We start from the raw sequence: 20,514 nt of genomic DNA, 5'->3' as shown, positions 1-20,514 counted from the left end.
AAAGCTTCTTTGCTTGCAAAAAGCTGCTCTAAATACCAATCATTAGATTAAAAATACCTGCAAGCCGAAGTTACAAATCAGGCAGGGTACCAGACCACCTTGAGGAATTAAAATAGTTAAAATGCAATGATAACTATCAGCAGACAACTTGCTCTAAAGTGAAACCCTTTAGCAGAAAGATCATTTAAGCTCTCCAGAAAGAGCACACCCAGGAAAAGCAATCCTTAGATCCATTTGCACCACTTAAAGATACCAGCTGTTCTCTCTCACCCCACAAGATATCCTAAGGAAATCATCCAGATTTAAGGAAAGGTCACATGCCTCCCAGAAAGGCAGTAAAAATAATCAGTGCCAAGCTTGTATCCTGCCTCTTGGAAGTACATCCCAAAAGGACAGTGCCAGATACCACTAAAGCAGTGAAGGAAGACCCCCCCTCCCCAGATAGAAAAAGAAACCATGAGGCAGGAAAAAAAAATTCAAACACAATACAAATAATTAAATCACAACAGTAGCTGTTGCTTGTTAAACCAATTACCAGAACAAATAGACACAGGAACTAGCCATATTTCTCAACCTAGTTTCGTTTCAGGAACAGAGATTAATCTTTTTCCTTCTAAACAAAGCTGAATAGGGAAAATTATCCCATCAATAAATACAGGATTAAATGTCACCAAGCACAAAATTAAACTTCACCAAAAACCAGTTTTAGACCAAAACTCAGAAAGCGTAAGTAAACTCACATTTGAATGTCAATCTTTCTAGCTAGCCAAAAAGAAGTATTTCTAGGGGACTGTTTCCTCTCAACAGCAGTGTAAAAAAATTAAAACAACCCTTCCCCTTTAAAAAAAAGTATCAAGAAGTAAAAAAACCTCCTTCGGAGATAGTAAGTCCAGGCATACTGCCAAGAATGTAATAAGGGTGGAAAGAAACAAAAGGAGATTTCTTCTAACTACCGGTTCTCCGAACTGCTTAGACAGTTAACAAGGGGTTCTATAGAACCAGTCAGAACTGGTAGAATCCCACCCCTGATTCTATCCACAGAGGAATTGCACAGCCATAAGGCAACTGGGTGTCAGTGATTATGCCAGGGTTCCAAGTAATATGCCCATAACAAATGGAACTCCGAGACAAATAGGTTTCTCAAAGAATTGGTTTATTGGACATATCATATTGGCATAAACTGGTGAAAACCAACTTTGAATATTCCTGAGGGTTTCACCTAATTATAAGTAAAAGTTTCTCTCTCTTCTCAGACACTCAGTCATATAGTTCAATCTCTGCCCCGTCTGGCTGCCAGGTGACACCGCTCCTCCCCTCTCCGGCCACCTATGGGAATGTCCTTGGTTCCCAGGAGAATGTATTTTATTTTGACTACAACCCCGCCCCCATCTCTATTCCCCCCTCCCTATCCCTCAGCTCCAGTGTAGCAACACTGAGGCCTCAAATGGCTTTGGTCAGGTGAGCTTCAGGGTTAACAGATACACTAATTAATAAGATTGGTGGCAAAGAAGAAAATAGTTTCAATCCCCCTGGCCAGACTGGGCACTATTCTTGCAAATGTAGGTTATACTGTTATTACTACTATTATTCTTGGATTTCCTTCTGGTTCTATTTTATATTATTATATTTATAATTATGTCAGTCCAATATTTAGACTGGATTTGTCACTTTTATTCACCTGCCGAATTCTTCCCAAAGACTTGAGCTAGACAGATGTTATTATTTAATAATATATTAAAGGTATTGTCACAGGGTGTAATCTATTCCAATTGTCTTATATGCAATTACCTAATGGTGATTTTCTTCAATGCTCAAGTGGTGGTATTCAAATGGTGCTCCAGATTTTTTTAGGATTGCACCCAAAGTACCTTTCACCATTGATGCTATCTTTCTTTTCGTTCACCACAGATGTTTGACTTTTATTTGCAGGCCTTTGTATTTTGTGATTTTTCTCCAGTTCTTTCTCTTCTATTTGCTATCTATAGGCATTGTAATATCCATTATCCAGACATTTTGTCTTATTTACGATTGTTAAGTCTCATAATACATATTTTTCTGAAATATCTCAATCATTTCTAGACATTGGAGCAGAGAATTGCCCGTAATCTCTGTTTTGAAGATCTTGTTCCACTGTTTTTCTAGTTTCTCATTGGACTATTTAAATGTCCTTTTTAAAGTAAGCAGCCATCTCACTCCATTCCCAATAGTTACAGAGTTAATTTAATTTGGTATGGGTCTTTGATTTTAGACTGGATAAATGTGGAAATTTCAACTCAAAAAATCATTTCCCAGCCTGGGTAAAGCACATGCACAAGTTGCTGATTGGCAACTCATTCTCACATTTAGAAAAGAGGTTTTATCCAAACTGCTCTTGTAGAGATAATACCTAGTGGATAATTTGTCAAATTTTCCTTGGCAAGCATCAAGTAAAATGATTCTTTCAATACCTTATGTACTGAAGAGTGTTTTTAAAGTAAATTTAAAGTATTTATTGATAATAAATTTATGACAATTAGTTTTAATCTACTTAACTTTATTGTCTGATCCTAACATTAAATATATGCATATATACTTCTAAAAACCTGAAATATATATTTTCCCATTCTATTTTTTTTTAATTTAGATTGATTAAACATTCTAGTTGTTTTGTCACTTGTGCTTCCCTAATCTAATCATTGTCATTACTAAACATTCTAGCTTCCTCTCTAGGCACTTGTGTGGACAACAATTTCCTTATCATGGTAAAGTCTATTTGACCAAAATGATTTTTAGATGTTTTTGTCTACATTTAATTAAAATTTAATATGTAGAATTTACGCACATTTTCAAAGTCATGGGAGAAGTTAGATCTTGACCTCCAGTGCAAATGTAGAGCAGCCAAGGTTTCTGGTTCCCAACTGTATAGCAGGCAATGAAAAAATTATTCTATGATCACATTCCAATTCTACAGCTGAATTTTTTTTAAAAAAATCTTGGACTAATCTGTGACAATTATGTGGCATGGTTTTAAGTAACATTCAGGCCTGGTGCTCAAAACAAATACTTCAAAATGCTTTCATTTCAAGTACTTTTGTGCTGATCTCTGATAGTTTGGGCATTTTATTAAATTCTATCTGCAAGCCTGAAGTTGTCTGAACTCAAAATAATCAGAAGTTTTTCTTATGCTTAAAATAGACTGGAGGAAGCAAATTAAGCTCCCCCCCCCCATCCTTTCCATTCCCCCCAATCAGATGGATTTCATTATGTTCTTCTACTCAGATGGATTTCATTATGACTACTTCAGTTTCAACTGCAATAATACATGGGCAAACAATAGATACAAACTCAAAGTATATCACTCCAAACTCGATTGCAGAAAATATGACTTCGGCAACAGAGTGGTCAATGCCTGGAACGCACTACCTGACTCTGTTGTTACATCCTCAAACCCCCAAACTTTAACCTTAAATTGTCTACCGTGGACCTCACTCCATCCCTAAGAGGTCTGTAAGGGGACATATATAAGCGCACCAGCGTGCCTACCATCCCTGTCCTACTGTTCCCATTTATCCATTTATTTGTACTCATTTATTATGTATATACTTATACTTGTTTATATGTTATGTTAATAGCTATACTTGTTTTCTCATACATGCTTGACTAAGTAAAAAAATAAATAATTAAATGTTGGCCAACGTGAGAACAGTGATGGTTGGCCTAGTTCTGTGCAACAAGTGAAGCCCCATCTGTGGGATGCAGGCAGCACATGCCCCCTCCAGTCCACAGAAAAAAAACTATCTTTACGGAACCAGTCCCTGATGCCCAAAAAAGTTGGGGACCGCTGGTCTAGTTAACATAGTTCTATTTTCTGACTGAACATATTAATGGAAACATGGAGGGGAATTTCTAAAAGTTGTGCTTGATTCTAATCCAACAATTCTCAATCTTTTTCTAACAGCAAAAATCGATCATGTAGCCCTTATTATGTGTGTGAATAAAAAACAATGTTGAAGTGGTTGGCTGAAATTGTGTGATCTCATAACATCTCCATTTTAAAATTCACTTTCATTTACTATCAATGAGAAGTTCATTCTCAGATCATTTTTGAGGATGTCAGCAATCACACTTATTTTATATTTGATAGCAAGGCTATCTTAACAAATACGATACAGTCTACCTCAAGATCACAATTCTTGTATTTCAGAGATTGGTCAATATTTCTCTAAATCTTCCAAAGTTTATTGCCTCAATGAATGTCCAGCCACCAAAAGACAATGAAATTATTTTCCTGAGTGGATTAACTTCAGAAAATCTTCAGGCTGATTTTGAAGTGTCCCAGGTATGAATTTGTATGAATTCACCTTTAGAAATGCATTCATGCCCTGATCAATATTTCAGAAATTATTACAGAAACTTACACTATCTAGTTAGTAGCCAGAGATGCTCATGTATATGTATGTATATAAATGAATAAAATAAAGAGGCAATAGTTCTGTACCCATGTACATGGGAGTATGTCTCATTTATCCCAAGGAACAAAGTACTTGGTGGCGTGTGTGTGTGTGTGTGTGTGCACATATTTTTAAATTATGGTTAAACACAATGTGATTTGTCCTAAATTACTCTAAACCTGATTGCTGCTGAAGTAGAAGACATATGTGTGTGTGTTTGTGTGTGTGTGTGTGTGTATACCATACTTCAATAATTTTTATATAGGTAATTTTTAATAAATCAGATTTTTGATCATACTAAATTTTTTAATTTTATGAATGGAATGAAATTTGTTCTCACATAAAAGATCTTTTCATGACCAGAAGGGATTCCATTGTGATTGCAAGTTGATTTTCATGAAATAAAACCTTAGATTCAATCTAATTATAATTATTTATAAGGACAAATACCAGGTACCACCACTCACATACAGAAAATAGATAGCTAATTTGTAGCCATGGTTAGCAATATCTCCAGACCATGTACTCTTTGCATTTCTTTAAGTGTTTGAACTAATCCACTGTAGACATTTTCAGAATATTTATAACCACAGGCACTCATCCATTGGCATCCATGTATGTACTATCAAAAGAGAGAGATTTAATTGGATAACTAAATGCTGTTATTATTCTGGGACTATCAGGGCTAACTCTACTTAGAATCAGACTCCTATTCCAGGCAGATGTATTTGAGCTGTCCCCTTTCAAATTACATAATATCTTTTGACCTTGAAACAGAAAATGGATCTGGGAGTACAGTAAAGAACAGAATCTGACATCAGGTTTAACAAAGTGTTGCAAGCATATATAACCTGAACATACTGGTTATTTATGTGATGTATATATTCCGTGGAGCATACTCCTGAGTTTAGGATTATAGCCCTTCAAACAGAATATACATCATCTTATACATTTTATGAATGTGATATTTGTACCCAAGAAATACCTTGGGAATGTGAAAAAATGAATAAAATATTCCTTATTTTTATTTCATATTTGCATAATCTCCGTGTGTTGTTTCCTTCTTTCTCCTCCCACCCCTAGTGTTCTTGGCTGGCAGATGTATGTCTTCTTCAGTGTGCAAGAGGAAACAGAAGGAAGAACACAAGCTGCATCATCTTTGAAATAAACAAGTTTCTGATTGGCCTGGAGCTTGTGCAGGAAAAGCAGCTGCATATCGAGGCTACCAGCTTGAAGCCAGAAGATGATACTAACTGCTCTGTATCTTCAATAGAAGAAGATTTTCTCACAGCATCAGAACACTTTGAAGATGAGGATGATGAATATAAGCTGGGTAAAATCTGGAGGCTTGAGTGTGGATTCATAACCATCTGTGTTACTTAGAAGCAGATGATTGAATGTGCAATCAAGCTGATATCCATTTTTAGCATAGCTAGATCTTCTTCAGGATTATCTATCTCTCCTTTTAGACCCTTCAACAGTGCAGCTAAGAATGCTATATTTGAGTGTCCCCCTTGCTCCTGATCGCTCTCTTCTTGCTATCACCTTTCTAAAAGGTAGAGTAAAGAGAGTCAAAATTAGAGTCTTCACATAAAGTACCCTTGGCATGGCAATTTGAATCTGGTAATTTGTGCCTTGAGTGAAAATTCTGGATTGATTTGTTCTATGATTCATTTCTCTGTTTCCTTGACTATCCATCTCAAGAAATTTCTCTTAACACCAAAGTTCAAAAGTGTCAATACTCTTTCTATCCAGCTTTTTTAAAGCCCAACTTTTCCTTCAGAGAGCAATTCTGATCTTTTGTAGGTATGGACATGTCATGGTATCTGAATATCTTCAGATGGTCTTCACTGCTATCTATTAACTGCTAGTCTGAGCATATTGCCTGACTGCTGGTTTATTTTTATGTAACATGGGAAGAGATTTTTTAATAAACTCCATGTCATTAAATATTCAAAATCTTTTCCATGAGAGAGATATTTTATCATTCTCCAGCATGATTTTCTCTCCTTTTCATCAGATTTGGAAATGCCACTAGTCTGACTGCTTTTGCAGGTTAATGTATTGTTTTTCTTTTCCAGGTGAGGAAAAACTGCGTCTTGCAACTGAATTCAAAAATTACAGAGAAGGAGATTGTGAAGACTTGCATTGCAAAAAGGCCCAAGTGCCCTTTTTTCTGAAAGGTAGCTGCATTAACCATGAAAGCACGGCTTCTGCTAGATCTTCAGAGTCATCTGAAGAAGAATATAATAGTGAAGCTGAAGACAATGTTTTAGAAACTGTAGACGAAGCCATTAAGCAGCTTAATTGGAAAGATGGAAAGTATAATACAACTGGGAAATGTAAACCACTCTCTAGTACTGATGATCAGAAAGACCTTTGCAAAAGTGATCATAACAAATCAGAAAATGTATGTTTGACCATAACAACTAAGGAGGATGTGATTTTATTGGATGATCTAGCTGCGGGACAAAAAAGTCATTTGGACACGTTAAACTGTAGAGTTGAAAGAGCACCTTATCCTCTCATTCAAAATGATCAAGCTCCTACAGGCCAGTTTGCTACAAATTTGGCAGAGTCTGTCCTTCAAGATGCATTCATTAGATTGTCTCAGTCAACTTTTACCAAAGAAACTACTCTCAGCCTCTCTGTCAGCAATCCCTTAACTTCAACAGCACGTGCAACACAGAATGAAATGGCTTGCCGGTCATGGAATGTACTTCCAAAAATCGTTATTGTTCAGAGTCCAGATGGTTCTGATAAGTCTGAGTGGCCTGGGTCTAACTTTCCAAGCTTACATCCTTGGTCTGAAGTTGAACATTCTTCTGGTGCAGATTTTTTCCAAGTCAATAGTCCCAGTAAAAGTATTCAGAGTCCTTTAGAAATAGCTTTGGCTTGTGCAGCAACTGTCATTGGTACCATTTCAAGTCCACATGCTGCAAAAAAGCTCAGAGAACAGGAATCCATGAGCTCTGCAACGACTGTGGATAATTGTGAAGTGGAGGAAAAAACTTCCCAAAGTACCAACAGTAATTGTAACTCTGTGGGTTACTCATTTCTACCTGACCTTTCAGACATGGCTCAGATGGCAAATGTAGTTGCTGTTCATGGACATGGTGAAAAGGAAGTTATGTATCCTGTAACTTCAAGTGGACTTTTATCTGCAGCTGAGACATCTGCAGCTGTTACACTCCATTGTAGCATAGCCATTGGAAGCACTATGGAGAATCTGAACAATAGCATTGCACAAGTCTTGTTCAAAGAAGCATCTCTAGTATTAACCAGACCTCATGCATACAGAACTATGGGAGAATTTATGGAGTCTGTAAATGGAAAAATAGTTCAGGCTGCAACAAAGCCCTCAAATGCCTTTCTGGATGAAGTGATTGTTGATGAACTTGCTCAGAATTTGTCCAATATTATTGTCAGGCATTCTGTGGAGGAAGTCAGAAAGAAACAATGCTCAGAAAAGAGCATAGATGCATGTTCAGAAAGCACACAAGATGTTTTTACTGCAACTGCAAATCAGCTTCTGTTTAATGTATTTTACTTCACTTGCAAGAAAATGAATGAAATTACACAGCTTAATGAATGTTCAAATACTTTCATTCCAGATAAGTTTAGCAAACAGGTAATGGACTGCCAATCAAAAGAGATAAAAAGTGATGTATTACATCAGTCCTCAAGCTGCCACAATGATAAGCTCGCCAGTAATTTCAATGATAAGGATGGTCTATTAATGACAAATTTGGTGAACAATGTCAAAGAGGAAATTGTGCCAAATGCCTTGGAATCTCTATCTACAGTCAATGCTCAGAGTTCACCCTCCAGAAAAATATCTTCCAAGAAAAGGTATTTGAAAAGAATTACAAAAGAATGTAGCAGGCCCATAAGTCCAAATAGCAATCACAGGAAGGCAGAACTCTCTCTGTTTAGTGGCAGAGAAAACCAGACATCAGGCAATGAAAGCAGACATGGCCTTCAAGAATTTCTAACTTCCAGTGTCTCCATAATAACAGAAAATCATAAGGAGGCCACATGTGATGCTGTGTGGCTCAATGAAAGACAGCTTAGTGTACCATTTTTGGGTAATCAAGGTACTCTGCCTACCCGACCTCTGGTATATTTGATGCATCCAGCAGATAAATACTGCATAACAGATTTTGCAGAAGAATTGGCAGAAACAGTGGTTTCCATGGCAACAGAAATTGCTGCCATTTGCCTTGATAATTCAAATGGTAAGCAGCCTTGGTTCTGTGCATGGCAAAGAGGAAATGATTATTTGATGCCTCAGGCTTTGCCATGTCGACCTATGAAAAGGAAAAAGGAAACCCAATCCAGCGGATCAACTGTGAGAAAACATCGGCCACCTAGACTTAGTGAGATCAAAAGAAAAACTGATGAACATCCTGAATTAAAAGAATGGCTTATGAATAGGGTGGTCGATGAATCAATTAACCTTGAGGACAGCCTTGATTTGAGCAATAATTTTGCAAATGAAGCAGCTGCTAAAATTATGAATTTAGCTGAGTTTTCCATGGCTGATAATGTATGGCAGAATCCAAGCCATCCTCAAAATAGGCTCCATTGTGACCGATGGAATAGAGTCAATGCATCCAGTTGTGAAAGCATTCCTGAGGAGGAATTGGAATCTAAAGGGTCTGTAAATACTTTGGCTCTCATAAATACTTTAGGGCAGCCAATAAGCAGGACTAGTTCAGTTTCTAAGCAGTCTAGCTGTGAAAGCATTACAGATGAGTTTTCAAGGTTTATGGTCAACCAGATGGAAACTGAAGGCCGAGAGTTTGATTTATTACTGGACTACTATGCTGGGAAAAATGCCAGTAATATTATAACATCTGCACTGCAACAAGTCACCAAAAAGAATGGCCACCTCAATGTAAAGCCAAGTTGCCCTTCCAAACAGTCAAGCACAGAAAGCATAACTGAAGAGTTTTATAGGTATATGTTAAGGGAAATTGAAAAAGAACATAAAGAAAAAGTATATTCCACTAAGAATGCAAAGGAATGGAGCAGCAGCTTATTACTTCCTTCTCAACGATCATCTTTTTGTTTCAGACAATCATCAGTCCCTGACAACAGATGCTCAACATCTAGACTGACAGTAAATATGCCCATTAAGGCAAATTCATTAGATGGCTTTTCTCGTGGTGGCCACCGGGATTCCTTAAATGTCTATCCAGTCAACACAGCATCTTCTTCAGGACTCTGTAAATCAGATTCTTACCTGTATCAAAGATGTAGGACTGATCAGGTAACTGACATGCTCATTCATGAGACCTGGGCAAACTCCATTAAAGCTCTGATGTGCAAGAACAAAATAATTCTAGATAACGGGGAGGTTGCACAGCCTGAACAGCATTCACCACATGTTCAGCAATATGCACACAGACTTGCTGCAAATATTGTTGAAAGTGGGAAAACTTTAATTGCCATCCACCAAGATTCCACAAAGAAAGATCAGGTCACAGAAAGCAGCCATATCCCATCAGGGATGCAAAACAACTCTAACCCATTTGGAGACAGAAGATGTTTAGATGAGAAAGAACAGCAGGCTTCTTTCCCTGGATTGTTTTCTATAAAACACATGAGCCTCAGGGAAGTGCCTTTAATCCAGATTGAAACAGATCAAAGACAAGACCTTGATAATGCCTCAGAGCCTTTAAATGGAGTTAATGTTACCTCTGGCAAAGCAGGAGAAGATCTACTCAAAGGGAAACCTATAGATGCTGATTCAAGACAACAGCTAATTTCCTCAAAAAGCCATGGGTAAGTTTCATCCCCCAAAAGAAGAATGTAAGGCTCTATGGCTGACAAACTAGTAGTGCACTAGCAGGAAAGCAAGAGGTAAACAAGAAGGCGTGCCATTTTTTTCAACCTTGACTAAGCCCAGAGTGTGTGGGACATGCTCCAAGATAGGTAGAATAGTAAGTATGTTAAAAAAAAAATAAGCAATTGAAAATGTAGTATATTTACATAATTCAATTTTTTAATAGATTTGAAATAACTACTCATGATTTGCTCTTTCATGCTTACAACTCTGACCTACACAGATACATACACACAGACACACACACACACACCATCCTCATACATCCCTTCTTAGGAAAGTGATTCAAAAAAAAGGGAAAAGCAACTCACTATCAATTGTATAATTACCACAATTGCAACTGAGAATATTGCATGTAGATATGTTGGGGAATTGTAGGCAGCTTAGTTCATCATCCACCAAACCAGAAATCATGAATTTGGAAAGAGAAAACAGGAGGAAAAAAAAGTCTCCAAAAATTAAACCTAGAACAAGAAAAGGGATGTATGAAAGGATAAAAGAAAGGGAATAATTAATAAATTTGATAGCTTAGAAATTCGGTAAGGAGAAGGAATCCAGTTCAAAAGAAAGGATGAAAATAGAGGAGAAAATTTAAGAAAAATGAAACACCTTGGTTTCTAGGTGGCTGCCTGATTATTAGCTAGCTCAGGGCTGTCAAATTCGCAGCCTGCGGGCCAGTTGTGTCATGCGCTGGCCACACCCATGCTCAGTTTAGCAAAGGGGGAAAAAGTCACTATACATCACGTGATGATAGCCTTGATGATGCAAGTTTGACACCCCTGAGCTAACTTGTTGACTGTTGACCATGAATACCAGAGCACATGCTGCTGCACACTCAAGTCTTGGTACAGGTAGTGCTCGACTTACCACCATTTGTTTAGTCGTTTAGTGGTTGTTCAAACTTACAATGACACTGAAAAAAGTGAATTATGACTGTTTTTCACACTTACAACCATTGCAACATCATCGTGGTCATGTGATCAAAATTTGGACACTTGGGCAATTGGCATGTATTTCTGACAGTTGCAGTGTCCTGGGGGTCATATGATTACCGTTACCATTTGCAACCTGAAGATTACCATTTGTAACCTTCTCAGCCAGCTTCCAAGAAGCCAGGTCAATGGGACAAGCCAAATTCACTTAACGACTGCAGGATTCACATAAGTGCAGTGATTTGCTTAACAATAGGGTACATCTCACTTAACAACCTCACTTAGCGATGGAAATTTTGGGCTCAATAAGTCGAGGACTGCTTACAAATAATGCAGCATTTTTACTTCTTTCAATCTAATACTGGTGCCACAAAGATAAAAGCACAGTGACTTGTCTCAAATCAGTCTTCTTTTTCTTCTTTCTGCTCCTGTTCCAAGCACAGCAGCAAGTGCACAGCGTCACCCCACTCCCCTCATGTCTTTTCTGGCTTGTCATTTTCCTATGTCCTTTTCCTCTTGTCTCACTGCTGCCAGTGCCTGTCTTGTTGCATAAAGAGCAGAAGGAAAATCTTGAGGAATCAGGCAGGAAAGAGGGCATTGGTGTGGGGAAAAATACAGGTGAGTTAGAAGGTCAGAGAAAGTTTTGAAATCAAAAGCAGATTATAGAGCACTGCTTTTTCTAGCAACAATTCCACTGCACGAACATCATCTCTGCTACTACATGGGATTTATGTGGAATCTGGATAGCAGAGATATGCAGATGTAATTTAGGATCTACTTATAGACTAGGGCATTAGTTGTAAAGGATTTCTGATTCATAGCCATTCAGCAACAAAATGATTTTTCCCATTTAAATTAGATTGCAGTGTAGAAGGTTTTTTTTTTGCAAACCATGTGATGAGAAAAATATTTTGAGGATGACTTCATTTTACTTTCATATGGGATACTTTTTTTTAATACTCGATCTTGAATCTTCCCAAATATACCGATAGCTGAGCTAGAACTGAAGGTCCAAATTGTTTCAATCATAAAGAAATATATCATGCCACAAAAATGGACACTTTATCAGTCTTTCCCAATTATTGCCATTACTCTTTCCAACTTACACAATAGGGTCCTTAGCTGATGGAAAAGGGACAGATTGTGAGCATTGCCAGGCCTGCACCTAAGACTATTCATTTAAGGAAATGTTTTTAAATATAAGTAAAATGTTTATATATAACTTTCCTTTATATGTTTATGAACAACAGTAAAACCAAGAAGCAAAATAAACAGGAGTTACTAATGAATCTAAAAACTATAAGTAGCACCTATAAAATACAGATTTGACCTAAAAGAGATGAACAGCTTTATTAATGTCATAACAAATGTGGACTTGCATGGTACTTAAAATTAATCCAAATACCCAGGAAAGCAGCCATAAAGAAAATTTTCAGAAGGTGTGGCATTGCCACTGAATAGTCCCATTGTTTGATCACCGCTCACCTCATATCAGATAGTGGATAAAGAGATGAATTTATTACAATCCTTGACAGGTATTTACCCAGCAAGAAAGATCACATTGCTTAAAACTCTTAATTATATTCTTTTCCTGATCTGCTGTTCTTTCTCTCATTTTCTCCGTCCTTGAAGTAAACTGTACTTTAATTTTGCTCCACAAAGATAGGAAAGGCGACTGATTTCTCAGGAAGTAGAAGGGAATGTAAGTATAGGAGGTATAGTGGTACCAATTGCAGACTGCAATCCTTACAAGAGAGAATACCATTTTAGTTTTTCTTGTAAAATATATGGTAATAGATGCATCTTTTAAAAAGGCAGCATTAGGGTCTGATAATTCCATAACTGCTACAAGGGTGTTGTCAGTTAGAATTATTTCAGTTTTAAGGATTACAGGATAGTCTTGTTTCATCGGGGACATCTTTTTTTTATTATTATCAATCAGTTTGACAGTGTGTAGTTGCCCTGAATCTGAAGCCTCTGTAAACAATACAGCAGTGGAAGAGTTTCCAGTCCCTCTTAGCAGCAGTGAAGAAAGTACATGTAGCAGCTGGTGCCAGCTGGCAAGCAATCCTGATGATACAAGCAGCTATTTGCAACTCAGCGAGAGATCTATGAGGTAACCTTGTGCTCTTCAAGCTATAAACTGCATAAATGTTTGGCTTGTGGTTTTCTCAAAATGAATTCTGCAAGAAGAGATTTAGCTTTCATTTCCAGGAGACCTCATTACAGCTTTGGAAATAATTTTAAAAAATGTAATCCCATCCAAAGCAATTGTTTCCCATTCCCTTAAGAAAAACACTAAGGGACAAGCTAATTGGTCAATCAAGCTCATTTTTTTCATTTCATATTGCTGACACATATATTATTTGGATGCACATTGCTCTCCTGTATTAAGTTCTTATTCACTATTAGAGTAGACATCTGAGTAGAAAAGTCTGGAGGACAAATGACTATTTAAGGTGACTTTTTTCTGTCAAGCACTTCAGTCTCATTACATGACTGTGAGTATCAAGAACAAAGTTTCAGGATATGTGTATAGCTACATAGCTTTATTATGCCTAAATGGCCAATCTATATGGGAAAAAATAACTTAAACAATCTATTCCTTTTACAGATATTTCATTCTATGGCTCATTCACATTTTCTAAATGCTTACATCTAACCCTATGCTGTCACAGATACCAAAGCAAAGTAGATAAATTCACAACCGTGTTAAGACTGTTCTCTTCATAAAAATAATTTGCCATTGCACTCTTGGATCATTTGTCCAACAAGATTGATAATTTATATTAAGAGACTATTATTGTTTTCAGTTTTCACATTATGTGGCTCAGTGCTGCCAAAGCAATCAAGTATTTGGAGCTGGAGATTGATATAAGTCAGGCTGCCAAATGATGCTTCTTCTTAATTTATAAGAACTTTCTGGAAAGATATTCAAAGGGATTACAATGTGATTAGACTTAAAGTAGATATGATGTAAACTTGCTAAATACTTCATCATTGCAATATCAAATGATAATTGGAACAATATATAAACCAATCATTATTGATCCAATATCATCAAGTGTTCGTATCGCCTGTCAGCACTTCAAAGCAATACCTTTTAAATGATACATCTCACACATTTGCTGCTAATATCAATTGGTTCATAAATCACCTTAAAAAAAGGATAATTTGCTATCCTGGGCTGAAAACACATTTTCATTTCAAAACACATACTTCAGATTTAGTTCTTTCTTTAGTAGTACTTCATATCACTAGATATACACCCACTATAACAGTTTACTTTGCTTTCCTCCCCTTATTTTTTGCTCTGTTAATAATGGTTTGCTGAGCAAAGAACTACATGCCTTCATTCTGACAAATAGAAAAGTAGCAGTTCTGCCTGTCACTTTGGGTTAACATTGTGTTCAAATGCATACTGGGGCAGACTAGCATTAATATTAACATTTTTGCATTGTCAGCAATGGCAACAGCAGTACCTCTAGCAGTCTTGGCATTATGGATCTGGAAATTTATCAGGAAAACATACCATCTTCTCATGCATTTAAGTAAGTAGCTGTTTGAGGGCGGGAGTCATCCTACAGAAACACCATTTCATTTTAATTAAAAAAAATTTCACAGTGTGTACAATGTGGCAAACTTTTCCAAAGCTTCATAGTTTATCTTATGCTTTCCAGTTGTTTCTTGCAAGTGGCAATATAACCGTATAGTTGCTTATTTGTTTGATAATTACTGTTTAATAAAAAATGTCCAGCTTTCACACAAATATTACAATGCATAAGAAAGTGCAAATTAACTTTCTGCCCCTATATTAAATAAATTTGCATATACAAATTCATGTCTACAATCCATGTATATTTTCCCTCCCAAGCCTTATTATAGTATGTATGTATGTATGTATGTATGTATTTATTTATTTATTTATTTGATTTATTTGATTTATTTATTTGATTTATAATGCTGCCTATTCGCCCATGGTGACTCAAGGCAGCTTATACAATATAAAATAATATTTAAAACAAAAAAATAAAAATAAAAACAATAAGAACTAACAAAAAGAATCAAATAAATTAGTAAAGTACAATAAAACAAAATTTGGGAAAATGAAGTGACAAACAAAAACAAAAACTAACTCCCACCCCCACCCCCACCCCGAAAACAGCGGATCACACTAGCCATTTGATGGGTTCCATCCCTCTCTGGGTTTCCCAGGCCCGCTGGCAAAACCAGGTCTTCAGTGCCTTTCGGAAAAGTATTAATGAGGGGGCCATTCTAATCTCTGGGGAAATGATATTCCAGAGAGATGGGGCCACCACAGAAAACGCCCTTCTTCTAGGTCCCACCAGGTGTATCTCCCTCCGGAGTGGGACCTGTAGCATTCCCTGCCTCCTCCCTCTAATGGGTCGGGTAGATGTAACTGGCAAGAGATGTTTCCTCAGATAACCCAGACCCAAGCCATGAAGGGCTTTAAAGGTGACAACCAGCACCTTGAATTGTACCTGGAAGCAAATTAGCAATCAATGCAGCTCCTGCAGGAGAGGTGATACATGTGCATACCAGGGTCTGCATAAAACCATGCGGGTCACTGCATTTTGCACCAACTGGAGCTTCCGGATGCTCTTCAAGGGCAGCCCCATGTAGAAAGTATTGCAATAATCAAGATGGGAAGTGACCACAGCGTGAGTGACTGAGTAGGGACCACTGATTCAGGAAAGGGCATAACTGGTGCACAACCCATAGTTGCGCAAAGGCCCTCCTGGCCACGACCGCCACCTCTTCGAACAGGAGTCATGAGTCTAGGAGAACCCCTTGATTATGCACAGGGTCTGTTTGAGGTAGTGCCACCCCATCCAAGACTAAAGGTGGTAATTCTCCCTGAACCAATGAACCCCAGACCCAGAGCCACTCGGTCTTGCAAGGCTTTAGTTTCAACCCGTTGATTCCCATCCAGCCCCTAACAGCCTCCAGGCACTGTGAGAGGGAGGATACAGCAACACTTAACTCACCATGGGCCGAGACATACAGCTGAGTATCATCAGCATATTGGTGATACCTCAGTCCATGGTGATGGATGATCTCACCCAACAGCTTCATATAAATGTTGAACAGGAGCGGAGAGAGTACTGAGCCCTGCAGAACCCCATAAAGCAGTGAGTGAGGGTTGGATCTCTCCCCTCCTATCAACACTGAATGAGAGCGGCTGCAGAGGAAGGAAGTGAACCAAGACAGCACAAGGCCTCCCACTCCCATCCCCTGAAGCCATCCCAGGAGAATCCCATGGTCAATGGTATCAAAAGCCATGGAGAGGTCAAGTAGAGCAAGGATGGATGCACTACCCCCATCCCACTTCCACCAGAAATCATCCATAAGTGCAACCAATGCTGTTTCTGTCCCAAACCCAGGCCTGAATCCTGACTGGTAGGGGTTGAGATAATCTGTTCCATCCAGAAACCTCTGGAGCTGCTGCGTGACCACCTTCTCAACAACCTTCCCCCAAAAGGGAAGATTGGAGACAGGTCGAAAATTATCCAACCGGCTTCTTAAGAAGAGGGCAGCCTCCTTAAAGTGCAGCCTCCTTAAAGTGCTCGGGCACCGTCCCCTCCTGTAGAGAAGTATTAATCACTGCCAGAGTCCACCTGCCTGTCACCTCCTGGGAAGCTTTCACAAGCCAGGAGGGACATGGGTCTAAAATACAGGTGCTCACACGCATACTCCCTAGGATCCTGTCCACTTCCTCAGGGTCAAACCATTCCCAGATAACAGGGCAAAAACCAGCCTCAGAAGCTTCCACAGGATCAGCAACCACGCTGGCATATAACTGGGAACGAAGTCGAATGATTTTTGTCTTCCAGAAAATCTGCAAATTCCTCAGTGCACCCCTTCAGGTGGACTTCAATCTCCTCCTTCCCTAAGAGGAGACAGCTCACCTTAAAGAGGGTCACTGGGAGATTATCTGCAGATGCAATTAATGTGGAGAAGTATTTACACTTTGCCTCATGAATCGCCACAAGGTAGGCCTTAGTAGCAGCTCTTACCCCTGTTCGATCGAGTTCATCTCCTATCTTCCACCAGCAGCACTCTAGAAGTCTCCTCATGCATTTCATCCCTCTCATTTCCTCTGTATACCATGGGGCACAGAGAGGTCTATGGTTGAGGAGAGGTCGCAAGGGTGCAATCCTATCCAGAACCTCAGTCAAGTTCCTGTTCCAAACAGTGACTAAGAGCTCAGCTGGACTGCAAAATAGATCTGCAGTTATAACCCCCAGCTCCTTCTGGAACCTATCTGGGTCCATTAGTTGATGGGGGCGGACCAATCTAATAGGTCCTGCCTCCCTGCAGGGGGATGCAGCTTTTGATAAACTCATTGCCACCAGACTGTGATCTGACCAAGGAGAGGTTTACCGATTCCATGTCACATGGACACATTTAAGTTTCTGTTCACACTTTTGTTTCTGTTGGAGCTGTCTACAGTAATTAATGAAAATGCTTTTATCTAGCAACACATTTTTGCTTTTTTTGAAGAGTGATACTCTTACAGCCCCAAGTCCTGCACTGGGGACTCATAGAACTGGTAGGAAACAATTTGGAATCCCACCACTGCTTATAATCACTCAAATTCATAACCGCCTCTGTGAGTTATTTTGCGGATGAAAAAGTGGAAGTAAGCTTATCTGATTTGTAGATGACACAAAATTGAGTGAATAGCTGAGTTTAAACTTGGAGAAATTTAAATTAACTTTAATATACTAGAAAAAAATAAGCTGAAATTTAGCAGAGAGGACTACAAGTTCCTCATTTAGGAAAAGCACATGCATTGGAATAGGGTGATAGATAACTGATTTGGCAAAGATGCTTGTGAAACTTATACTGGAGGTGTACTTGACTGTAAATTGAATATAAACTGGTTGAAAATAAAAGCAATTACCACTTTGTTAATTGCATTAACAAAAGTATGATTTTTAAATATTAGGAAGTAATAATTTGTTATACTGCTTTGGTCAGGTTTGTCCATTCTAAGGGCAGCTATTAGCTCTGCTCTGCATTTCAACCTCTATGAATATTAATGTAATGCATTGCATTCATCTCATTGAGGATATTTCTTAGCAACAAATTGGACTTGTTCAGAATAGATTCAATTAAGATGAAGAGAAGCTGTAAATTTCAAAATGAAAAGGTGATTAACATGGTACACACATTTTTTACATATTTTCTTGTTTGGGTTTATTTCTATTACATTTGTCTAAAAGCATTAAAGCTCTGAACAGGTATGTGAAATATGCTTATGTAATCTATACCTGGAAAATTGAACCATTTATCAATGGATGCCAACCACAATGATTGTTAAATTCTTTTGCCTAATTACCCCTTTCCTGGTTTCTTCCAATAAGTCATTAACCTTACAACAATAAAAATATAGTATTGTTTTATACAAACATCTTTCATCATCTCAATTTTGGAAACTCTTTACATTCCAATAACCATATCCTATACATACAGTATATATATATAGTGTGCAATTCTAAAGGTCATGTTCAAGTCCAATTTCATTCAATGGAATTAAAACTCAAACATGCAAATGAATGAATACATGCATCTTTCTGAATGCAAACGTGGGACATTTATGTTTAGTTTTAATAAACATAATATTGGATTCAGTTAATAAAGTTTAATGCAATGAATGGTTTTGAATAGAATTGCAGAAATTAATGATCTTAAAAATCCAGTGTCCTTAACAATCAGGGTTCAAATCCATAATACCCATTTCTTAGATAAAGGCATGAATGCGATTAATGACTGAGGTTGAAAAACTGGGCAAGCATGTAAACTTCTGCCCTGACCATCTGCTACCCCCCCCCCCACTCGTGGATTTCAGGATACATTGAGTTTTGCTCTAGATTTGCTGAGCATTTCTTTAAATATTTTAAATACCTACTTAAGATTAATCTGAATCAGAAGGCCCCTGTTTGGTAGAAAAAGGTAACTGAAGATAGTCTAGATGTGCTTCCCTTGGCAAGGAATTATGAAGGCTGGTGCAAAACACAAAAAAGCATCTCTCATTCCTTATTGCTCTACCAATAGGTTTTTGTTTGCATAGTTCATAATAAAACCATTACTTTTCTTGATATATCTGAAGTAATCACAGATTCACGAAAGAATGAATATGTAGTAAGAGCCAAAGTTCCTTGTAAACATTGTTTGTTTGTTTTTTGCTTCTTAAGTGATTTAACAGGAGGAGGAGTTTTCTGTGAGAAACTACCAGAAAAGATACAAGGTAAGTCATACATTATAAAATGAGGCAGGGGAATTTACTTCCTAAGCATCTGTCTCATGAAATTAAAAAAACATACTTTCACTTTCTAGCATGCACGTCTGGGTTGACTGTTGAAAGTACTAATGAGAAGAAAGATCTCTTGGTGATAAACGTAGATCTGGAACCAGAATATCCTGATGTGGAATTGCGTGCTACACTTCAGTGGATTGCTGCATCTGAGCTTGGCATACCCACGATCTATTTTAAGAAATCTCAGGAACACAGAATTGAAAAGGTATTTGTGAATGGTTGGATAAATTCGACTGTTTAATGTACCATCACCACTTTCTATCATAGGCAACAGTGTATAAGCAAAAAAACATATTTAACATATTTAAAATGCGTTTAAGGTTAGAATACCATACTCTGATAGCAAAGAGAAAAAGAAGAGCAATTAGATACTGATTGAAAAATGCAAGAAGACAAAAAAAAATCTTTCTAACCCCAAAGAAAAGTAGTATATGATGTAGTGTAGCATAGTATGGTGCAATATGGCTAGTAGATTTTGACCCACTGTCTTAAGTGAAAACAAAATGTCAGAAGGTAAAGGCTTAATTGATGTATATTAGAATGAAACATACTTTTCTAGGATTTTTTGCTGCTCTATGATTGAAATAGAAATCCAGTATTGGATGTTTTAATTTCCACTGACAAAGACATTTGAGCTGTTTTAGAAACCTACAACCCAGTTTTCATCAGTCAGCTATAGGAAAAATACATACCTTTTATTTTTACAATTTGCTTTTAAATAGTGTCCTCATTTCTACCAAGTGTCTCTTAATTCTTTAGTAAATGTATGTGGATTATTTGATTTGCAATTAATCATTAACTGAGTGATCAGCTAGTGAGCAAAATGTGAATCAGCACAGTGGATGTGGCTGTTAGTCTGCAGTCGATGACTTAGGCCAGTTCATACATGCACAACTGTTTTCACTGTTCATACAGCTGTTTTCACTACATATTTGGTACAGCTGTTTTCACTGTGAA

General features: G+C 37.7%; 1 protein-coding gene across 5 annotated transcripts in view; it reads left to right on the top strand.

The window, feature by feature from the left end:
• SPHKAP (SPHK1 interactor, AKAP domain containing) overlaps positions 1-20,514 on the top strand; it is a 68,733-nt gene that overhangs the window by 46,232 nt on the left and 1,987 nt on the right. The window contains exons 5-11 of one of the 5 annotated variants that reach the window (XM_087933257.1): positions 4,184-4,318; positions 5,514-5,763; positions 6,512-10,220; positions 13,156-13,329; positions 14,678-14,764; positions 19,436-19,488; positions 19,578-19,762. In XM_087933257.1, the coding sequence (XP_087789383.1) occupies positions 4,184-4,318; positions 5,514-5,763; positions 6,512-10,220; positions 13,156-13,329; positions 14,678-14,764; positions 19,436-19,488; positions 19,578-19,762 (4,593 nt within the window). Of the gene's footprint in view, positions 1-4,183; positions 4,319-5,513; positions 5,764-6,511; positions 10,221-13,155; positions 13,330-14,677; positions 14,765-16,618; positions 17,978-19,435; positions 19,489-19,577; positions 19,763-20,514 lie in introns of those variants that run through there. The other 4 variants (XM_087933259.1, XM_087933258.1, XM_087933261.1 and 1 more) reach the window with 4 other exon arrangements.

Source organism: Pseudonaja textilis, chromosome 4, assembly GCF_049901715.1.
Source record: "Pseudonaja textilis isolate UNSWEBS1 chromosome 4, rPseTex1.2, whole genome shotgun sequence".
NCBI lineage: Eukaryota > Metazoa > Chordata > Lepidosauria > Squamata > Elapidae > Pseudonaja > Pseudonaja textilis.
This window is presented reverse-complemented; position numbering and strand designations above follow the sequence as displayed.